This window comes from Accipiter gentilis, chromosome 7, assembly GCF_929443795.1.
Source record: "Accipiter gentilis chromosome 7, bAccGen1.1, whole genome shotgun sequence".
NCBI lineage: Eukaryota > Metazoa > Chordata > Aves > Accipitriformes > Accipitridae > Astur > Astur gentilis.
Window position 1 is genome coordinate 1,510,964 of NC_064886.1, and position 20,719 is coordinate 1,531,682.

Sequence of the window (20,719 nt, forward strand, 5' to 3'; positions counted from 1 at the left end):
TTCCCCAGGGAATGGCTTCTCGACCCAGTGATGCCGCTTGCGGGCTGGTTTGCAGGTCCCGCTTCTCCCGTCCCCTGGCAGGGGACAGTGTGGGTGGGAGGTCCCGGGAACGCCTGGGAGGGGAATTTCCCCCAGCCCCATCCCTGAGACCGCACCGGGACTCGCCTTGTGAAAGGAACCAGAAAACCAAAACGACTTTCAACCCTCCCTGTTATGGAAAACGAAGGTGGCACCGGCGGTAGGCGCACCGCGGCGACCCGGCAAGCTTCCCTTCCTTCGCCGTGCGCTGGGGAAGGAGCCGATCCCAGGACGCTTCTGGAAGCGGCCCCAGAACTCACCGCCCTGATGAGTGGAAGAAAATTGCTGTTTGGGAAAGAGGGCGGGAGCCAGCTGGGAGTTTCCAGAGGGATCGGGTTGTGCTTGCGGGGTGATGTGAGTCACAGGGCTGGAGAAGGACCGGCGGGGTGACGCCAGGGGACAGGATGCTCCCCAGCGTCACGCTGCCCCGGGGCAGGGCGAAGCCGAGCTGCGGGCAGACGGTGCCGGCTCCCAGTAGGACTGGACCTTCTCCGGACACGTGCAGCCGGTGACTCCGCTCCCCGTCACCGCGTCCCTCCCGTGTCCTGCACGAGGGTCCCGGGGCCAGCCCCGGGGCTGCTAAACCGTGGCTGTCCCTGCAATGGGGTATGGAGACACCAACCACGGTGGGTACGGCGGCCCCGGCTTCGCCCCAGGGATCTAGGGCTTCCCGAGGCATTTCTGTGCCTCAGTTTCCCATCCCGACACCGGGTGGTTCCTCCCTTCCTGCCACGATAGGTGGGAGATCGAACCCGGGAGCCAAGGGTGGAGTACGACAAAAATAGAGCTTTATTTCAGGACAAGTGCAATCAGAGCTGAGTCCTTTGGCCCCCGGCGCAGAGACGGTGAGCGCGGCAGCAGCCACCACGGACGCTGCACGCGGTGGTGCTGGTGCGCCCGTCGGGGCGTGCACGCTCGTGCGTGCCGGCATCGGTGCCAGGGTGTACGCACGCTGGGATGTCCCTTTGCCGAGGAGAGAGTGTGCCGTGCCCTGCTCCGGCCACAGCAAACTGGGAGGGATGGCGCCGGAGCCGGAGCCGTGGTGGTCGGGAGGACACGGTGGAAACGACGACAATGCCGGCAGCACCGCCGGCAGCCCCGTGGGATCGGCACGACACGGTGGGGTTGGGGACAGGAGAGGGGATGCTCATCCGGCCCGACCCTGGGCGTCGTGTTCAGCCACAAGAACCGTGTGTAAATGCAGCCCCGGGTTTACTCCAGCCAGCAGAGCTCAGTAGTGATGCACACACACGTGCACACACACACACAAGTGCACACACACACACGTGTACACATGCACACACACACCCCCCCACGCACGCAGAGCTGCGCACACACGGAGGTATGTTTGCACACATACGGTCTGTGCCGCTGTGCACACAGAGGCCGCGCACACCAACACGCCCGTGCACACCTGCACGTAAGGCTCTGCACACACTTGTGCACGCAGTACCTGTGCACAGCAGCACACACGCATGAGATCTGCTTGCACACGCAGAGCCTGCGCACACCGACACACGCATGCTCCCGTGCACAGAGCGGCGTGCGGGGATGCACGCGCAGAGCCTCTGCACACCGATACACGTGCACACCTGCGCATAAGGCTCTGCACACACAGCAACACGCTTGCACATGCGCTCACGGAACCTGTGCACCCCAGCACACGCATGCCCACGCACAGGTAGAGCCGTGCACACAGACACGTTCATCCATACAGAGTCTATACCAACGCACGTGTGCCCACGTGCATCAGACCGACTTGCACACGCAGAGCCTTCGCCCACCAGCACCCACGCGCACACAGCCACACGCAGACCTGCTCGCACCTGCAGAGCCCGTGCACACCCAGACGCGTCCACGTGCGCACAGACCCACTTGCAAACGCAGAGCCTGCGCGCGTCAACACGCACGCGTGCAGAGCCGCGCGCACCAAGACGCACGTGCGCACCAGCACGCACGGACGCGCGGTGCTGCGCGCGGCAGTAGACGCGTGCGCGTGGAGCCGCGCGCACCGACACACGCACGTGCGGCCCCACGCGCGGCAGCACGCACGTGCACCGAGCCGCGCGCGCGCAAAGAGCTCGCGCGAACCGGCACGTCCACGTGCGTGGCGCCACGCAGAGCCGCGCGCGCCGGAAAACACGCGTCCGCGCCAAGCTGCGCACGCCGGCACGCCCGCGTGCTCAGCACCGTGCACCTCAGCGCGCCGGCGCGCACACGCAGCCGTGCGCGCCAGCCCTCCCGCGCACCCGCGGAGCCCTGCTCGCCCACACGCCTGCAGCCTCCCCGTCCTTCCCCCGTCCCCGGCGGGGACCCTACTCCCTCCTGGGGGTGCCCCGTCCGGGCCACGCCGCCCAACGTGCCGCGATGAGGTCCGGTTGGTGGTACATGAACATCCCGGCCAGCATCAGCCCGATGCCCAGGTAGCTGAGCCCGCTCAGGTGGCTGCCAAAGAGGAGGCGGGAGAGGAGCAGGTTGCCCACCGCGGTGACGTTGCCCAGGACGTGGACGGTGAGAGCGGAGGTGAGGGAGAGGACGCAGAAAGTGGCCAAGTTGTAAAGGACGGAGCCCAGGCAGCTGAGCAGGACGCAGGCCCAGAGGGTGCCGTCGTAACGCAGGACGCCCTCCCAGGAGGGACCCACTTCCAGTGCCACGGCCGCCCCGAAAAGCAGGCAGAAACTGGGCAGGGAGGTCAGGCAGAGCAGGGAGAGGGCGTCCAGCCGGTCCTCCTGCAGCAGCAGACCTGGCGGGGGGTGGATGGGGACAGTCAGCAGGACAGACGGAACGGCCCGGCCCGGCGGGGACACCCAGCGCTGGCACGAGTTCCCGCTTGGTGCCCAAGCGGTTAGGAAATCCCAGGGAAGGGGGAAATGGGAGGCGGGGTGGGGGGAAGCTCTTCCACAGGGCTGGGGGTGCCCTGGTTCAGGGGGTGCCCCGGTTTGGGGGGGATCCCCCGATTTGGGGGTCCAGGGTGCCGCAGGGCAGGTTTGGACAGGGCAGGTTTTTCATCCCGTTTTGGAGCAAACGTGGCTTCCACCCCCGTCCCACCCATCCTCTTTTTTCAGCCGATTTTGCGGCCGGCAGTGACATTTCTGGGCACGTGGCCTGTCCCCTCTGTGTCCCCGTGTGTGTCCCCTCCCAGAGTCACCCGGGGACAGCGGGCACAGCCGGGCCGGCTGCCACGCACAGGCGTGCACGGGGAGGGGGGGCGTGGGACGGAGCAGCCCCCGTCCACTCTCCCATGTCCCACGGGTGACAAGGGGCCCAGGGTGGATGCCGGGCGGCGATGTCCTTCGGGTGGCCGCAGCACCCCTTGGTACAGCCGCCCAGCGCTCAGCCCCACGCTCAGAGCCCGTCCCCCCGCGGTGCCCGACTGAGTCACCAGCTCCGGAGGAAACGCTCCCTTCCCGGCCAAAAAAACAACCCGGCCGGCTCCTCTCCGACGCCTGCCAAGGACATCGCAGTCCCGGCGGCACCGCGGCTGCCGGAGCGAGTCCCCGGCCATGGGGGACGATGCCACTCGGCGTGGGGAGTCACGGGGATGGGGACGGGGCAGCTTGGGTGTCCCTGTGCCAGACTAAAGCACTGCCACCCCCCCCCCCCCCCCCCATGACTCCAGGACATGGGACGGTGTCACTGGGAGCCAGCCGTGTCCCTGGGCCACCACAGGGCCACCAAGGTGTTTGCTAGGTGACCGACAAACCGGCGTCACGTCCCCAGGATCACGGCACAGCCCTGATGGCGGGGGGCAGCCGGGTGGGCAAGGGGTGGCACTGGGGCTGGGGTGACACTGGGGTAGCCCCGGGGACAGGGTGGGGAGGGCATGGTGCTGAGGCTGGGGTGACACCAGGGTGACACCAGAGCCAGGGTGGGCAGCGAGTGATGCCAGGGCCAGGGGGGCAACGGGTGGCCCTGGAAGTGGGGCAGCACCGGGGCTAAAGGGCTGCTGGGGTGTCACCGGGGCCAAGACGGGCAGCAGGTGGCACCGGGACCGGGATGGCGTGGGGTCGGCACCGGAGCCGGGGTGGCACCGGGAGCCAGGATGCCACGAGGGCTGGAGTGGCAGAGGAGCGGCACCGGGGCCGGGGTGGGCAGGGAGCGTCGCCAGCGCCGGGGCGGCACCGGGGTGACACCAGCACCTCGGGGGACCGTGCCGGGGGGCGAGCGCGGGTCGGTCGTGCAGGACGGGGACGGGCGGCACTTACTCTGCTGTACGGACTTGAGGGCGCGGAGGACGGTGGCGGCCAGGAGGAATCCGCAGCCGGGCTGGTAGATGCGGAGCCCGCCGGCGATGCTGCAGGCGGCCCCGGCGCAGACGGGTCCCATGGCGGCGTACTGCAGCGGGTGATGCCGCCGGCCCCCCAGCAGCCCCGACAGCAGGAGGGTGACCAGCGGGGTGGTGGTGGCCACCGCCTGCGCCACGTCCAGCTGCACGTAGCTCAAGCCCAGGTTGCCCAACGCCACGCTGGTGCAGAAGGTGAGGCTGAGCAGGTAGATCCTGGCGCGGGGACGGGGGGATGGCGGCGGCGGCGACGGCGGTCCCCGCGCCCAGCCCAGCGGGTACCCCACGGCCACCCCCGACAGCATGTGGAGGGACGACAGCAGCAGCGGGTAGCGGAAACCGTGGGTGGCGAAGATCCATTTGTTGAGGCCGGCCATGGTGGTGCCGGTGCCCAGCCAGGCCAGGACGGTGAGGGTCAGGGGCAGCGACGGCCCGGGGGGCGGCCGACCCCCCTCCGCCTGCCCAGGGTCCGGTTTCCAGGGCCGGAGGGCCCCCTCGCCGGCCGTCATCGCCGCTTCATCGCCCCGCCGGGACCTCCGGCACATGGGCGCCGGCTCCGCTTCCCCCCGCTGCCGCTCTCCGCTCTGCCCCGTCCTCCCGCGCCCGTGCCGAAAGCCGCCGGCCCCGGAGGAGTCGGCGACGGTAAACGGCGGCGACGGTAACGGATCCCCGGCTCCCGCTGGCGGCGGCGGTGGCGTCACCCACCCGGTGGGGTGCTGGCAGGACTCAGCCCCGGGGTGCCGGTGCCATGTGCCAAGGAGGCAACGCCGGCGGCCGGCAGCGAGCGGAAAGTTTGGTGATGGCGGGGAGCGGAGGGAGGGAGGCTCCTCCCCGCGGGGCCGCCGCCACCGCGTCACCGTCACGGCCGCCCGCGCGGGGGGCACGGGGGTGCGTGGGTGTACCGGGGGGCACGTTGGGGTGCCTGCCCGGGGATGCCGCTCGGTGCAGCGGGGCCTGCCGGGAACCGGCGGCCCGCGCATCCCCGCCGGAACGGTTTTGGCCGGCGGTAGCCGGAGCAGGAGCAGGAGCACTCGGCGGCCTCCATGGTGACGGCGGCGGCAGTGGGACTGCGTCAGAGCCCCCGGCTGACTCACGCCAGGGCGGCGGTGCAGGCGCCATCGCTCCCCACCACCCACCCGGGACCGTTGCCCACCCGGGTATTGGCAACCCTGACCCCAAACGGCAGCGGCACCCCTCGCCCCGGACACCGCAACCCCCGGCTCCGTTCACCGCCGGCTGCCCCTGGGTGGTTTTGGGGTTGGATTAAATCCTGGGGTTGGGGGCGGGGGGGAATCACGGAGGTTTGGGACACGCGCAGGAGGTTCCCCTCCGGCTGCGCGTGGTGCTGGGGCCACCGCGGTCCCCGAGCCCTCGGGGTAGGTGGGGGCTCAATGGGGAGGGCCGGGGGTCCGTCCCCCCCCAGAGGGTTTACAGAGGAGGATGGCGCTGGCTGGCAGCTTGCTGGGGACGAGCAATACTGGCTCAGACTCCCCAAAACCAGCTGCTTTGGGCACCCCAAAACTGGCTGCTCCCACCAGCTGCCTGCCCCATCCCCGAGCGGGGACGGGACCGGAGGAGCTGCTGGTCTGGGTGCTCCCGACGCACCATGCCCGTACAACTCAGGGCATCGTGCGTGTCCCCCCTCCTCCTCCTCCTCCCCGGGGAGGATTTGGGGTGCTGGCATACGGGGCGCAGGGAAAGCAGGAGGCGGGGAGCCGGCAGGTCCTGTGCCCAAGGCAGAAGTTTCATTGCCATCACCCCCCCGCTCGCCCTCTACCACTTGCTCAGGCGCAGGATGAGGGTCTCCCCGTCGTGAGGTCTGTAGTCGGCGATGCCTGCGGAGAGAAGGTGGGAGAGCGGCCGTGGGGGCTGCCCGGGGACCCCCGACACCTCCCCTGGGGACCCCCACCCATCACTCACCCATCTGCAGGCTGGTGCTGGGGGCGGTGAGGAGCTGCCAGTAGCTCCGCTTCTGCTGCCGAGCCTCCAGCCCCAGCACCCTGCTCAGAAAGGGGCCCTGGGGGGTGTCCTGGGTGTCAAACCTGGCGGGTGGGAGAGGGGGGGTGAGGGTCCGGGTCCGGCACTGCTGGCGCTGGGGCAGATCTGCCGCCAAGGGAGCCAGGCGGTGGGGACCGGGGTGAGACCATGGCACGGGTGCAGGGCATGTGGCCAGCCCGGGTGTGACAGCCAGGGACCCCAGAGGGTCCCCCCCGATCCCGGCATGCGGGGCCACGTACGTGAAGTTGTGGGGTCCCCACACAGTGGCCGCCCTGAGCACGTCCAGGAGGGAGGCACCAGCGGGCGCAGGCACCATCCGGTCGTAGAGTCGGTGCTGGGGACACCGCGGCTCGGGGCACTCCACCACCAGCCGCACCGTCACGTTCCCCAGCATCTCGGGCGGCAGCTCGGGGCCGAGGGGCGTCAGCGTGTCTGCGAGAAGGAAGCCGCCACGGCACCGATGGACACCAAGCCACCGCCGCGGTAGCATCCGCACCAACCCCATCCCAGCTCCCCCATATCACCCCACGCCACCCCGGCTCCTACCCGGCTCCTCCTGGCAGCGCATGGAGGCGATGTCCAGGTAAGAGCGGCCATGCAGCACTGGCAGCACCTGGGCCGTGGTTGCGGCGGTGGTGAAGGCATCCAGGTTCTCCAGCAGCGCAGCCATGGCCCGGCCGTACGCCGGCTGCATCCGGCACGCATCGGTGGCGATGAAGACCTGGGAGCAGGAGGGAGGAAGGTGGCGGGGCAGTGGCCTGGGGTAGGAGGCAGGTTGGGGCCCTGGGCAGCTACTTCTTGCCCGGGCACCCATGCCCGCACCTGCATCTGCATCCACATCTGCACCCACAGCCACATCTGTGCCTGCATCTGCGCCCACATCTGCACCGGCACCCACATTTGCACCTGCAGCCCTGCTTATGCCTGCGCCCGCATCTCTGCTCGCACCCACACCCCACCCTGGAGACACCCCCCCCCGCATGTGACACCCACCTGCATGGCCCACGGCGTGCTGTAGACGTTGCCGAAGAAGCCGTCCCGACCCTGTGCCTCGACCATCCTCCTCCTCACCCTGCGCGCAGCCGCCCGCAGCTCCGCCGCCAGCCTGGCCCCCACCGTCCGCTCCCGCTCCAGACAGGCAAAGGCCAGCGCGGCCACTGCCTCCGTGTCTGCAGGGATGCGGTGTCACCCCTGGCTGCCGCACGCCCACCCTGGGGTGTCACTTTCCCGTTCGTCCCCGGGGGGACCCTTACCCACGGCGCTGCCGCCGGCGTGCCCAAACCTGCCGTGGTGCTCGGCTGCCAGGAGCCGGCGGATCACCTCCTCCCGCACCCGTTTGCGGTGGACGCACAGCGCCAGCACGCCCAGGCTGTACTGGTAGTAACTGGTGAGGGGGTGGCCATGCTGCCGGGATCCTGGGGACGAGGCGTGGTGTCACCGGGGCGAGCCGATGGTCCCGTGGCTGGACGTGCCGGTGCATGAGTGGGTGCTCGCCACGGTCGCCCCGTGGGGATGCTCTCACCTGCCCAGTCCTCCTCCAGGTAGTACTTCAGCCATGTCACCAGTGAGCGCTGGGGACCGGGCTCCGGTGGGGGACAAGTGGCCCGTAGCCCCAGCAGGTGCAGTGCCAGCCGCCCCGTCTCCGGCCACTCCACCTCAGCCCTTCTGCAAGCCGCCATGTCAGCTCTCGCCAGCGGCACCGTGCCGGGGGAGCTGTCCCCCCACCGGTGGAGGGGACCGTCCCCATGGGACGGACATACACACACGTACGTGGTGTGCTCAGTAGCCATGGTGTCCCGCCGGGGGTGGCTGTGGGGCGCAGCGTGGGGCCGGAGAGCTGCCTGCAGGCTCCTGTGGGGACTCAGCATGAGTGCCGGGGCGGCGTGGGGGTCAGGGGACATCCCCCAGGGGTACATGGCGGGGGAACCCAGTGTCCTCCATTGGGACCTACCGGCCGTAGCGGTGCTGGAAGGCATCCTGCAGCCGCGCCAGGTACCGCTTCTCCCCGTGCAGGTCATGGTCGCCAGCCAGGCGAAGGGCCAGGTAGACGCTGGGGTCGGGGTCCCGCGCCGGATCCGCCGCCAACCCCAGCAGCCGGGCGCTCAGCGCCCGCACCGCCGCCGCCGCCGCTTCCCCTGGGGCTTCTACCCCCCCCCAGAGCCCCGGGGAGAGGGAGCAGAGGGTGAGGGGGCTAAGCCCACCCCAAGCACTTGCCTCATGGCATCTGCAGCCCCCAGCATCAGTTGTGTGGGGCCGTGGTGGCGATGGAGACCCAGCAACCCCACCCCTGCCATGAGCTCCATGCCCTTTGTGGCCCTCTTTCAAGTGCCAAAACCTCATGTCTCCCCCCAGAAAATGGGGAAGAAACAAAATAAGATACGTGACATGAAGTGGGAGCATGCAGAGCTCAAACCCTTGACCCCGGGGACCCTGCGGGACCTGTGGGAGGTGGGGGGCTGCGGGCGTAGGAGTAGGGCAGGTTGGCTCTGGGCTTTGGGCAGGGGAAGGGGGCACAGGAATAAGGCTTAACCCCGGCAGGCGCTGGGGAGAGCTCAGCCCTGGAAAACTCATCACTGGAGGGGTTTCATGAGGTCAGCGTCCTCCCCGGGGCCGGGACACGGGGCTGGAGTACGGGATGGTGCCCATCCCCCCCAGCCCTGCTCCTCAGGGACCTCTCCACCGCCACAGCCAGCTCAGGGACCCACTCCAGGCACCGTCCCGTACGGGTGAGACCCCCGGCTCCAGTGGGGTCCCCAGGTGGGACGTGGGGGTCCAGGGACTTCGGGTGGTGGCCAGCTGCCGTACTCACCACAGAGCTGGGCAGGCAGGACCGCAGCCTGCAGCAGGATGAGGAGCAGCCACATGCCGGAGCGGGGCGGTGGGTGCCACGGCACGGCACGGCTGGCAGCCCGGCAGAGCCTGGCTGAGCCGAACCGGGACACCGCCGGGAATGGGAGGGTGTTGCAAGAGGCCGTTTCCGCACACCGGGGCCGAGTCAGCAGAAACAGGAAAGGACTTTGGCTGGAGGCGAAGCAAAGGGAAGCGGGACCACCCCGCACCGGGGCAGAGATAAGTGCTCACGGCCGCTCTTTCCTCCCAGCTCCCTGACCTGGCACGAACTGCGTGAGCATCGAGGTCTCCTTGCCCTCTGCACCGCAGCCAGGGCAGCGAGACCCAAACTGCAGGCATTTGGGTCAAAATCACCGATCAAAGTTAGCCAAAAAAAACAAAGGAGGGATGAAAACCCCCAAAATACCGCACCCTCCATCCCCACAGCCTTGGAAAGCAATGACTCCACTGCTCGCCTGGAAACTGGATTTTTATTGAAAACAAGGATTAATCAGCCCCGCTCGGCAGACAAGGGGTGGGTATGGGGGTGCCGAACCCCAAAAAGTAAATCCCCGCAACCAAGGGGAGGTGGGAGGGTGTCTCCGGCCACTGCTGGGGCTCGGGTCTCTGCATGCTGGGGGACAGCACCACGGCTCAGCTCCAAGCTGACCGTGGGCCCGCACAGCATCAAGACAAACTCACATCCCACCCGTGGGATCAGGCTGGGAACCCAAGGGCCACGAAACCCTCCCAGAGACACCTCACCCACCCCAGCTCGGGGATGTGACCCCCAGACACCCGTGAAGGCTCGCCGGTGCCCCGGGGACTGGGGTCCCCGGCAGGTTGGGACGGACAAAGCCCCATCGTGGGCATCCGTCATGTCCCCCAGGAGATGCCCCGGTCCCCGGAGACCCGCCGTGCGGGGACACGGGGTCCAACTGCCTCTGAGGCAGGGGGGAAAGTCTGGGGGAGAAAGGATCGGGCGTGGGGGAGGCAGGAGCTGCCAGAGCTCGGGCCGAAGGAGGCCGAGACAGCCGGGCCTTCCCCCCGGGGACCCCCCGCACTCGCCCCACCGACGGCCCCCACAGAGCGGGGAGCCCCGGGGACGGTGCCCTGGGGCCGGGGGAGGCAGGACGGATTCCCCGGTCCCAGGGGCTGCTCTCAGCTTGGGGGGAACCCCCAAGACCCGGGTAGGGACCTGCCCAGCTCCGCTGTCCCCGCGGGTGGCGGGAACCCCCGGGGCCGCCCCAGGCCCGGTGCCTCGATACATCCCGATGCCTCGATAGATCCCGGCATGCTCCGCGCCGCCCCGCTATATCCCAGCGTGCACTGCGCCGCAGGACCCCCTTCTCCCTCCTGCCTGGGCCGAGCGGGCTGCCGCGGCGCGCCTGACCCGAACCTGCCCCGCGTCCTGCCCGTCCTGCCCGTTTTTCCCACCCTCCCCTCTCTGTTCGCGCTGCTCACGCTGCTCACGCTGCCCCCATGACCGGCGTGGGGCGGCTCCGGTGGGCGCAGACCGCGGATCCTGGGCGCAGGCAGATCCCGGGCAGGCCGGGGTCCTGCGGCGCGCCGGGAGCACGTGGGCAGGGGCAGCGGCGGCGGCGGAGCGGCCATGGGCGGGCTGGAGAAGAAGAAGGTACGGTGGGGCGGCTCGGCCGCCTCCATACACCTCCCCTCCGGCACCGGAGCCCCCTTTTCCCCGTTACCACGTTCACACTTCCTGGGGCCGGTGCCTCCTCCCGCCCCGGTGCCTTCCCTCCCTCCGGTACCGCCGCTCGGCCCTGTCTGCTCCCTCCATCTCCGGTGCCGGTAACAGCCCCCCCCCTCCCCTCCCCCCGCCGTGGTAGCGGTGCTTGCCCCTGTCGTGCTCTTCCCCCTTTCTCCGTTACCAGTGCCCCCCCTTCTCCGGTACCGGTGTCCATCCATGCCGTGATACCCGGTGCCGGTCTCCCCCCCCCCCCCCCCCCCCCCCCGAAGCTGGCCGTGCCCGGTGACCTCTTTTTGCTTCCCTCCCCCGCCGGTTCCCGTTTTTCCTCCCTTTCCAGCCCCGGGAGCTGCGGGGCTGCCCCTCCTGCCCCCCCCTCCCCCCCTTCCCGGTCGCGGAGCTCCCCTCGCCCCCCCTCACTCGGTGCTGACGCCGACACCCCCATCTCTCCCCAGTACGAGCGGGGTTCCGCCACCAACTACATCACCCGCAACAGGGCACGGAAGAAGCTGCAGCTGAGCCTGCCCGACTTCAGGTGCGCCTATGACCGCCCCCCCGGATCCCCTGAAACCCCCCTAAGCCTCTCCCCGGACCCCCCTCCAGGACGAGCAGTAGGAGATTGAGACTGCGGTGGGTGCGTGGGGTGGCCTTTTCCGTAGGGAGCGGTGGTGGTGTCCTGAGATATCAGGCTGTTGAGTTTTGGGGTTTCCCACCCCCACCCCCCCCGAGGGGTGGCAGCACTGGAGGGAAAGGGTCCCGGGGTGGGGGCGGGTGGGGGCGTCTGCTTTTGGGTGCACAGATGCTGCATGTCTCACCCTTGTCACCATTACCAGACGCCTCTGCATCCTGAAGGGGATTTACCCCCACGAGCCCAAGCACAAGAAGAAGGTGAACAAAGGCTCCACCGCAGCCAGGACCTTCTACCTCCTCAAGGATATCAAATTCCTCCTTCACGAGCCCATCGTCAACAAATTCCGGGAGTATAAGGTAAATATCCTGCATGAGACCCCCAGGGTGGTGCCCGAGGGGCTGCTCGAGGCTCATCCTCTCCTGCAGAGCCCCCAGCCTCCCTCTCTCCCCGCAGGTGTTTGTCCGGAAGCTCCGGAAGGCGTACGGGAAGAGCGAGTGGAGCACCGTAGACCGGCTGAAGGACAACAAGCCCAGCTACAAGCTCGACCACATCGTGAAGGAGAGGTGAGCCACCGGCTGAATCCCAGCGCAGCTGTCCGCTTTTAAGGGAGGAGCTTTTCCTGCAGCCACCTGGACATGTGGAGCCTTTGCCATGTCTGTCCCTCTGTAGGAATCCACCTCCCATATATATTCTGGGGGTTTTGACAGAAACCGGTGTTTCTGGGCTGGAGAAGAAGGCTGTAGTGTGCTGCACGCTGGCTGCAGCAAAGCATGAGTGAGCAGGGAGTGCCCAGCCGTCTTAGATGGCTCCAGGAAGGTGCAGAGAGCTCTCTTCCTCTCTCTGAGTGGTGTTTTCCTTGGAGGGAGGGACAGTGGAGGGTGAATCACGCCAACAGAGTTGGTGAATTTGGCGGCAGTGAGAGAGGAGAGGACCCAGGAGGGAGGGAATCTGCTCTGGCAGGTCTCTTTGTTGTCCCGGTGGTGTCCAGGACCTCGCTGTGCTGGGAGAAACAGCACCGAGAGGCAGGCACTGCCCCGACAAGCTGCGTGCTCGGGAGGGGAAATGGTCTGGGCACCTGGCGGCCACGCTGCCACTTGAGCTGTGGGGCTGTGCGGTCTCCCTCTGACTGCCAGCGTTTGAGTCCTGCAGCTTTCGTCCGGGCTTTGTCCCTCTGGCCGAGGAGCACCACGTGCTGGTGTGCTGCACCGCAGGCACACTTGTTCTTGGTGGGTCCAGGCTGGGATTCCCAAACACTCAGTCCCTGCGGGTGCCCTAAAACCTCTTTTCACCCACTCTGTAATGAGGGGTGTTGCCATCCCCTCGCCAGGGAGGTTCTTGGCTCCTCAGAGAGCCCTGAACCGCGGGGAGCTGCTTGGAGCTCCCTCTGTGACCGCAGGCTCCCTGGTGCCCAGGAGGGACACCCCATCCCCGTGGGTTGCTAGCTTTGGTGGGACCCGTGGGAGATGGATGCTCCATGGTGCCCGTTCCTGTCTCACTTGAGGTCTCCATCAGCCCCAGCAGCTTTTGGTGGACGCTGGGGCTGAGTGTGATTCTCCCTTCTCCTGCCCGGGCACAGGTACCCAACCTTCGTAGACGCACTGCGGGACCTGGATGATGCCCTCTCCATGTGCTTCCTCTTCTCTACCTTCCCACGGACGGGCAAGTGCCATGTCCAGACCATCCAGCTCTGCCGGCGCCTGGCTGTGGAGTTCCTCAACTATGTCATCGCCTCCCGCTCCCTGCGCAAGGTGGGTGCTGCAGGGAGGGACAGGGCCAAGACCTCCCTGCCCCGGGGGGGCTGTGGAGGCGGGGATGGTGGACTTGTGCCCCAGGAGGGCACCGGGCCAGCTGTGCTGACAGCTTCAGATGGGGAACAAGTCCTGTCAGGACACCTGTGACACTCCCCTGATGGAACGTGCTGATGGGAGAAGGGTTAATGAGAACAAGGATGAGGGAGCATCCATGGCCTTCCTCCCTCTGAGCCCTTGCTCTATTCCCTGCCAGGTCTTCCTCTCCATCAAGGGCATCTACTACCAGGCTGAGGTGCTGGGGCAGCCCGTCACCTGGATCACCCCTTACACCTTCGCCCACGATGTGAGTACCTGGGAAGAGCGCGTCAGGATCTGTGCGGGACCCGCACTGCCACTGCCTCGCTGCTTCCTTCCCTGTAGCCAGGGAAGGGTTGAGGGACCGTCCAGTGGCTCTCGTGCTGCAGAGGCAGATGAGGCTGTGGTGGAGACCATGGGGCCCAGCTTGGGAGGCATGCGGGGACACAGCCCTCTCCTACCCCCCGGGATGGCTGTACCTGTGTCCCCTGTGGCTGGCTGTACCAGTCTCCCCGGTTCCTTATTTCCTCTTGTCAATTATTAAAATATGCCTTAATCAGCAATTAAAGATTAACCTGCAGGAATGGGGCTGGTGGCGCTTAGGGAAGAGCCGAGTCAGACCCCGCATCCTGTGCCAGGGTGGTTCTGCTGCTTCGCCTGTGCAGTCTGGCCAGGCGGAAGGGTGAGGGGAAAGCTGTGGGTGCCACCGTGCCAGGACAGCTGTGTGGCTATGCTGCACGTTGCCAAGATCCTTGGCAGGCAGGAGTTCACTGTCATGGCAGTGCTCTCGTTTTGCTCCTGGGTTTTCCAGGGCTTGGCAGTTGAGTTGAGGCTTTCCAGCTTTGTGGCCTTTGGTATGGCCCGTGCTGGGGCTCACCTCCCCACCTCACCTTGCAGCATCTCCTCGGCCAACCCATGTTCTTCCCGGTCAGCATTACTTCTTACTCCCTTTAGTTCTGGCTGTTGTGGGGTTGACTGGATCCCTGCCGGCTTTGCTCCTTGTCCTGCTCTTGTCTGGCTTTGCCACGGCCTGCACTTCTCCCCTGGAGGAGCGGAGTCCCTGGAGCAAGCCACCAAGGTCCCCATCTGTGATGGGATGAGGTGCTCCATCTGTCCGAGCAGGTCCCTTCACGGAGGGGTGGCAGCGGGGCCCTGCGTAGCAACCTGGAGAATTCTCTCTGCCCAGGGGCTGGTGGTGGCTGAGGATCTCCAGACCTCACTGTGAAGGGGACAGGACCCTCCTCCCTGTGTGGATGGGATGGGCTCCTGTGCCTGCAGAGGGGATTCTGGGTCCTTTGTCCTTGTGTCCTCAATCCTTCCCTTGTGCTTGCAGCACCCCACAGATGTTGATTACCGTGTGATGGCCACTTTCACCGAGTTTTACACCACCCTGCTGGGCTTCGTCAACTTTCGCCTCTACCACTCCCTCAACCTGGTCTACCCCCCCAAGGTGAGGCCACCACCTGCCCCGGGGACATGCCACGCTGGCCTGAGCCTGGTGGGACCACCTGGCGTGGGTGGTTGGAAGCGAGCCCATTGTGGGAGGGTCAGGGTGGCAGAGGGGGGGATGTTTGGGGGCTCTAGGTTTGGGAGCTACAACCTCACCTTTCTGTTTCTCCCCAGATCGACGGCCAGGCTGATGTTGAGCTGAAGCCCGTAGAGGGCAAGGAGTACGCCATGGATTCAGAGAGCTACCTGGAGGTGAGGGACGCTGCCGTCTCTGTGGGAGGATGCTGCGTGGTCTTGGTGACCTCCTCCTGGTGTGGGGTGCTTGGCGTGTGGGGACCGAGGAGCGGAGCCTGATCCCTGCATGGCAGAGAGGACTGGTCCCAAACTCATGCTGGCCAAGGAAAGAGCTGTGCTTGGCCTCAGGGGCCACTGGCCTCCTCCCTGCATGGCAGGGGACCTTCTGAAGCCCCAGTGCTGGGCACTGCAGGTTGGGACAGTATATGGAGGAGGCTGAATATCTGTCTAGTCCCTAGGTGTTTTGACCTCTTGCTCTGAGAAATTGCCTTCTCCTTCCTCCATGAGCCTTCCCCTTTTCCCATCCCCAAAGCACTGTCTGGGTGTGACAGTTTCTCGGTCTCTTCCCGCTGCAGAAACTGTCGGCTCTGAGCGCCAGCCTGGCCCGTGTGGTGGCACCCACCCATGAGGACGAGGTGGAGATGGATGAGTTCCCAGTGGAGGGGGTAAGAGCCTGGTGGGGGGGCTCAGCCCTGGCCTTGGGCGATCCTGGCTGCAGTATGTCTTGTGCCCAACAAAGGCTGGCAGGGCCTAGTGTGATGCTGGGAGGGACCGGCAGGAGGATGGGGACAGCATCCGAGAGCCCTCTTGCAGAGAGGGGCTTGGCAGGGGCTGTTCTTGGGGAGGAGGCTGAATGCTTTGCTCTGAGCAGGAGACCGCGGAGCAGATGGATGCAAGGAAGAAGGAGCAGGAGGCACTGGAGAAGCACAAAAAGCTGTTCGAAGGGCTGCGGTTCTTCCTCAACAGGGAGGTGCCTCGAGAGCCACTGGCATTCATCATCCGGTACGTGGTGGGCAGGCTGTCCCTCAGCAGGCCTGCAACGCCATGCTTGCCTCCCCCAGCCTTTCTGTGAGGACTTTGAGGCCAATCTGCCTGATGTCCTGCTGGTGAGGTGACCTTGAGGCTCCCTCCCACCTGTCTGACTCCTCGGTGGGTTTTGCTGGCAGGTGCTTTGGCGGCCAGGTCTCCTGGGACAAGTCCCTGTGCATTGGTGCCACCTATGACGTGAGCGACCCCTCCATCACCCACCAGATTGTTGACCGGCCCCGGGTGGAGCAGCAGGTTGTTGGCAGGTGAGTGGGGTGGGTGGCCTGTCCCCAGAATGGCCACGAGGGCTAGTGGGTGTCCCTGGCCATCCCAGAGCTGTCCCACGCTTTATCTGCTCCCTTGTGGCCCCGTGTGCTCCAGAGCCTGAGGTGGGAGGAAAGGGTCTGAGCCTGTGTCCTGCTGCCCCACAGGTACTATCTGCAGCCTCAGTGGGTCTTCGACTCCGTCAATGCCAAGCTGTGCCTCCCCGTGGCCGACTACTTCCCTGGTGTGCTGCTGCCCCCGCACCTCTCGCCCTTCGTGACAGAGCAGGAAGGAGACTATGTCCCTCCCGAGAAGCTGAAGCTGCTGGCCATGCAGAGGGGCGAGAACCCAGGTGATGCAGGGCTCCGAGGCCGGAGGAGCTGAGGAGGCGGGCGGTGTTGCTGCCTTGGCAGAGCTGTGCCTGCTCCGGGGTCAGCGACTGCTCTCCTTTTGGTAACAGTGGTGTCTTTGTAGATGAAGAGAGTGAGGAGGAGGAGGAAGAAGAGGAGGAAGAGGAGGAGGAGAATGACAAAGAAGAAGAGGAGGAGGAAGATGAGTCTGAAAAAGAAGAGGAGATGAAATTAAAGAAGATGGAAGAGCAGAAGACTCAGAGCAACAAGGTACGGTGCCTGGCAGCGGGGTGGGACCCCCAGGAGGAGGCAACGCTGGTGACCTCTGCTGCTGCTGCGGCAGCCACCACACTTCTGGGTCCTGGACCCATGTTCATGAGCTGCAGCTGCCATTCATGCTCAGGACCTGCTGCCTGGTCTGGAGGGTGCTGTGGCTCTTCCGTGGCCCCCAGTGAATGGTGTGGAAACATCTGTCCCCAGGGAAGGGTGGCGGGTTCCCAGTGTCTGGGGTCCTGAGCTTTCCGGCTCCCCGCAGGCGCTTCCTGTGAAGGTGACTGCTGGCAAGCTGCGGCTGGAGGACAAGCAGCGCCTGGAGCAGGAGCAGCAAAGCGAGGAGAAGCGTCTGGCCATCATGATGATGAAGAAAAGGGAGAAATACCTCTACAAGAAGATCATGTTTGGCAAGAAGCGCAAAGTCCGAGAGGTACGAGCGTAGGGCTGCTGTGGGCCAAGGACCCTTGCCTGGATCCTGGTCCTAGCTCTTCCCAAATCAGCTTGCAGCTATGGATCACTAAAGCTGGGTTTGTCCCTATCTCGGGGGAGAGGGAGCAGCCTCTGCTTCTGATACTGTGCCAGCTCTGGGCTGCTCCTTCCACTCCTCTCTGTACCTGGTGAGGGCACTGAGTGAAGGTGGGCAAGGGTGAGGCTCTACAAGCCTCTTCTCCAGCATCACCAGGCTGCGGTTTCTTGACCCTGGCAGGGCAGAGCTCCTTGTGCTCCCTCCAGGCCATGGCTTGTGCTCAGCAAGTGAAGCTGCTGCCCTTTTCTGTGCCCCACGCCTGACCTGGGTGCCAGCAGCAGATGGGTCCATCTCTCCCACGTACAGCTGGAGAGTTTGGTGGGACCAAGGGTAGAGCAGCCCTTGGTGTCTGCAGACCAGTCTGACTGTGGGTCTTGGGGGTTTCTCCACAGGCAAACAAACTCGCTGCGAAGAGGAAAGCCCATGACACTGCCGTCAAAGAGGAGAAAAAGAAAAGCAAGAAGGCGCGACGAGCATGATGGGGCCTGGGGGCTCCCTGGAGGGGCTGGCTGGATGGCCGCGCCCTGCAGACGACACCATTGCGTTTGGGTGAAAAACCCTCAGCTTTGCTCTTGGGACAGAAATGCTAAATTAAAACATTTCCCATTTGTAAATACACTTCCCAATGTGCCTTTCCCGGGGCTCCCTCGGCTCCCCTCCACCGATGCCACTGGCTGTCCTGGCCTGGGCTGCAGGATCGGTGTCACAAGGACTGTCGTCTTCATGCTGGTGCCACCTCTGCCTCCTGGGGTGGTAAGCGAGGAAGAGGAGGCCAAGGAGAGCTCTGGGCTCTTGCAGGTCCCTCTGGGATTGTTCCTTTTGCATTTGCACAGCCCTGGGCGGAGGAGCCAAGCCCCCATGGCAGAGCAGGAGCTCTCCAGGGCTCCCAGCACGGCAGGGCATTGTGGCGTGGTTTGGAGGCTCAGCACAAAGAGTGGGGTTTTGGCGGAGAGGAGTCTGCAGCAGAGGGAGCCTGTCCTCTGCCCAGCCCAGAGCTGCCCTCCAACATCTGCATGGTAGGCTGTACTTCTCTTGTATTTTTATTTTTAATTAAAGAAGGTGACACTTCCCTGGTAGCCTGTGTTGTCTGTTCTCTTCTGACTCTGATGGGGTGGCACGACTGCACTGTGCTCGGTGCTCTGCCTGGTCCTGGGCACAGCAGAGGAGGCACAGATCAGTTCATCTGAGACATGTGTGGGGCTGGAGGTATCTCCTCATCCTGCACTGGGTGAGTAGGTAGGAGATGGAGCAGAAGCCTGGTCCCTGCTCCAGGTACCACAACCCATGGACACTATGGCTGTTACCTTGCTCCTTGTCACCCTTTGCCAGTCCTTATTCCCAGCAGCACGTTTGGGTAGGGTCTGCTCCATCCCGGCTGGGTGCCAAGAGCCAACTCTTGAGTCCGTTTTGTTCAAGCAGGGGAAGCGCAAAGTGCTGCCCCTGGGGAGGAGCAGCCTGAGGCACCAGGATGTGCTAGGGACCACCAGGCTGGAAAGCAGCTCTGCAGAAAAGGACCTGGAGGTCCTGTTGGGCGCAAGCTTGACCGTGAGCTGCCAAAGTGCCCTTGGGGCAAAGAGGGTTAATGTTGAGGAGCATTGAGGAGGTTGAGGGAGGTGATCCTGCCCCTCGGTGCTGTTGAGGCCACTCATGGAGTGCTGTGTCCAGCAATGGGCTCCCCAGTGTGAGACATGGACACTGGAGCAGGTCCAGCGAAGGGCCACCAAGATGATGCAGAGACTGGAGCATCTCTCCTGGGAGGAAGTGGTTGAGCCACCATCCCTGGAGGTATTCAAAAAGCGAGTAGACGGGGTACTTCAGGACATGGTTTAGTGGGCATGGTTGATGGTTGGACTCGATGACCTTGAAGGTCTTTTCCAACCTAAATGATTCCACGATTCTATGAAAGGCTGTGAGAGCTGAGACTGGAGAAAACAAGGTTCAGGGGGATCTTATCAATGGGTAGAAACACCTGAAGGGAGGGTGTGAAGATGGAGTCATGTTCTCGGTGGTGTCCAGTGCCAGGACATGAGGCAGCGGGCACAAACTGAAACCCAGGAGGTTCTTCTGAACATCAAGGAACACTTCTTCACCGAGAAGGTGACTGAGCAGTGGCACAAGGTTGCCCAGAGAAGCAGTGGAGTCTCCATCCATGGAGATATCACGAGCAGGGAGGTTGGACCAGCTGGCCTTCAGAAGTGCCTCCAACCCCACTGGGAGGTTTTTGGGGCTCGCTATCCCTTTCTCTACCTTCCTCCAGCAAGAGGCCAGGGGGGAGTGATTTTTTTTTTGGGGGGGGAGGGTATTTGGGAGCTCTTGGCTGAGATAAAGCAACACATAGAGAAACTAGGACCGCCATGGCTGATGCTGGGGTCGGTGGCCCCAGCATTGGTGGTGTTATCCCCCCCGCCTTTCCCCTGAATCTTGTTTTTTTTCCCCAAAAAACAGCCCCTCACACACACATTTCCTCGCTGGGGCCTAGGCACAGCCCTGAGGCCTGTTCATGGCTGTCCTGGGGAGAGGAGGAGGGTAACGCTCCGCTTTGTGCAACATTTATGGGGGTTTTTTCCCCTTTTCTGGCTCATTTTGGAGGTCAGGAAGGGGTGTCCCGAGGTGGGGGTGGATTGCCATAGGGTTTTGGTGAGCATGGCCTCATCGGGGTGCAAAGGTTGTGTCATTTTGCGGGGCTTACGTGGACAGCCATGGCGAAGGCTGTGGTATCTCATGGGGCTTTATCGGGACACCCTCGGCCGTAGCTGCAGTAAAGGTCGTGCCATCAAACGGGGTTTTTGTGGGGACACCTTGTCCCCAGCCGTGGTGAAGGCTGTGTCATCTAATGGGGCCTTTTATGGGGATGCCTTGTCTCCAGCCATGGGAAAAGCTGGTTATCTCACGCGGCTTTGATTGCGACACCCTTGTCCTCCGCTGTGGTATTTCACGGCGTTTTCATGGAGACACCTTGTTCCCAGCTGTGGTGAAGGCTTTGTAATCTTATGGGGCCATTTATGTGGATACCATGGCCCCAACCATGGTGAAGACTCTTTCCTCTGCCTTTCTTTTCTCCCCCTTTTTTTTTTTTTTTTTGTTTTCAGGGGTTGGGATGGTTTTGCCTTCATTTCCCTTTTTTTTTTTTTTTTCCCTCTTATTTTTTTCCCCCTTCCTTAACTTCACCTCTCTGAAAAGGAGGAGGTTTGACCACTCGGGAGCTCCCGGGGCTTCCACCGTGGGGCAGGAGACCATGAGAATGGGGCTTCCCAACCCCACCAGTGCCACTAGACACCCCTTCCCTGGCACCCACAGGCATCGTGCCGGGGCAGCAGATAAGGAAAAAGCGGTGGGACCGGCAGGCAGAGCCAGCCACAGGCAGCAACCCCGCTGCCGGGCTGCCTGGCCAGTTGACCGCAAACCGG

General features: G+C 64.7%; 3 protein-coding genes across 5 annotated transcripts; 1 reads left to right on the plus strand and 2 right to left on the minus strand.

Annotated features, from left to right (window-relative positions):
- Positions 1-2,324: 2,324 nt before the first annotated feature.
- Positions 2,325-5,406, minus strand: SLC35E4 (solute carrier family 35 member E4). Its single transcript, XM_049804143.1, has 2 exons — positions 4,284-5,406; positions 2,325-2,821 (listed from the first exon to the last, which is right to left on the minus strand). Exons 1-2 carry the CDS (start codon positions 5,338-5,340, stop codon positions 2,394-2,396), a joined length of 1,485 nt encoding a protein of 494 aa, XP_049660100.1. The 5' UTR covers positions 5,341-5,406; the 3' UTR covers positions 2,325-2,393.
- Positions 5,407-6,083: 677 nt separating this feature from the next.
- On the minus strand, positions 6,084-9,357 carry TCN2 (transcobalamin 2). 3 transcript variants are annotated; one of them, XM_049804140.1, is made up of 10 exons: positions 9,168-9,357; positions 8,310-8,502; positions 8,129-8,209; positions 7,881-8,023; positions 7,612-7,773; positions 7,352-7,527; positions 6,905-7,079; positions 6,598-6,790; positions 6,281-6,402; positions 6,084-6,195 (listed from the first exon to the last, which is right to left on the minus strand). In XM_049804140.1, the coding sequence occupies exons 1-10, from the start codon at positions 9,220-9,222 to the stop codon at positions 6,134-6,136; spliced, it is 1,362 nt and encodes a 453-aa protein (XP_049660097.1). In that variant the 5' UTR covers positions 9,223-9,357; the 3' UTR covers positions 6,084-6,133. The 3 variants fall into 3 exon arrangements, with proteins under 3 accessions (XP_049660097.1, XP_049660095.1, XP_049660094.1); XM_049804138.1 differs by lacking the exon at positions 9,168-9,357 and having other exon boundaries at positions 7,881-8,020; positions 8,310-9,152; XM_049804137.1 differs by lacking the exon at positions 9,168-9,357 and having other exon boundaries at positions 8,310-9,152.
- A 1,387-nt stretch (positions 9,358-10,744) lies between these two features.
- Positions 10,745-18,380, plus strand: PES1 (pescadillo ribosomal biogenesis factor 1). Its single transcript, XM_049804136.1, has 15 exons — positions 10,745-10,823; positions 11,348-11,427; positions 11,726-11,879; positions 11,977-12,086; positions 13,100-13,271; positions 13,528-13,617; positions 14,683-14,799; positions 14,973-15,050; positions 15,449-15,538; positions 15,745-15,875; positions 16,040-16,165; positions 16,331-16,515; positions 16,638-16,783; positions 17,049-17,216; positions 17,705-18,380. Exons 1-15 carry the CDS (start codon positions 10,800-10,802, stop codon positions 17,789-17,791), a joined length of 1,758 nt encoding a protein of 585 aa, XP_049660093.1. The 5' UTR covers positions 10,745-10,799; the 3' UTR covers positions 17,792-18,380.
- Positions 18,381-20,719: the final 2,339 nt, after the last annotated feature.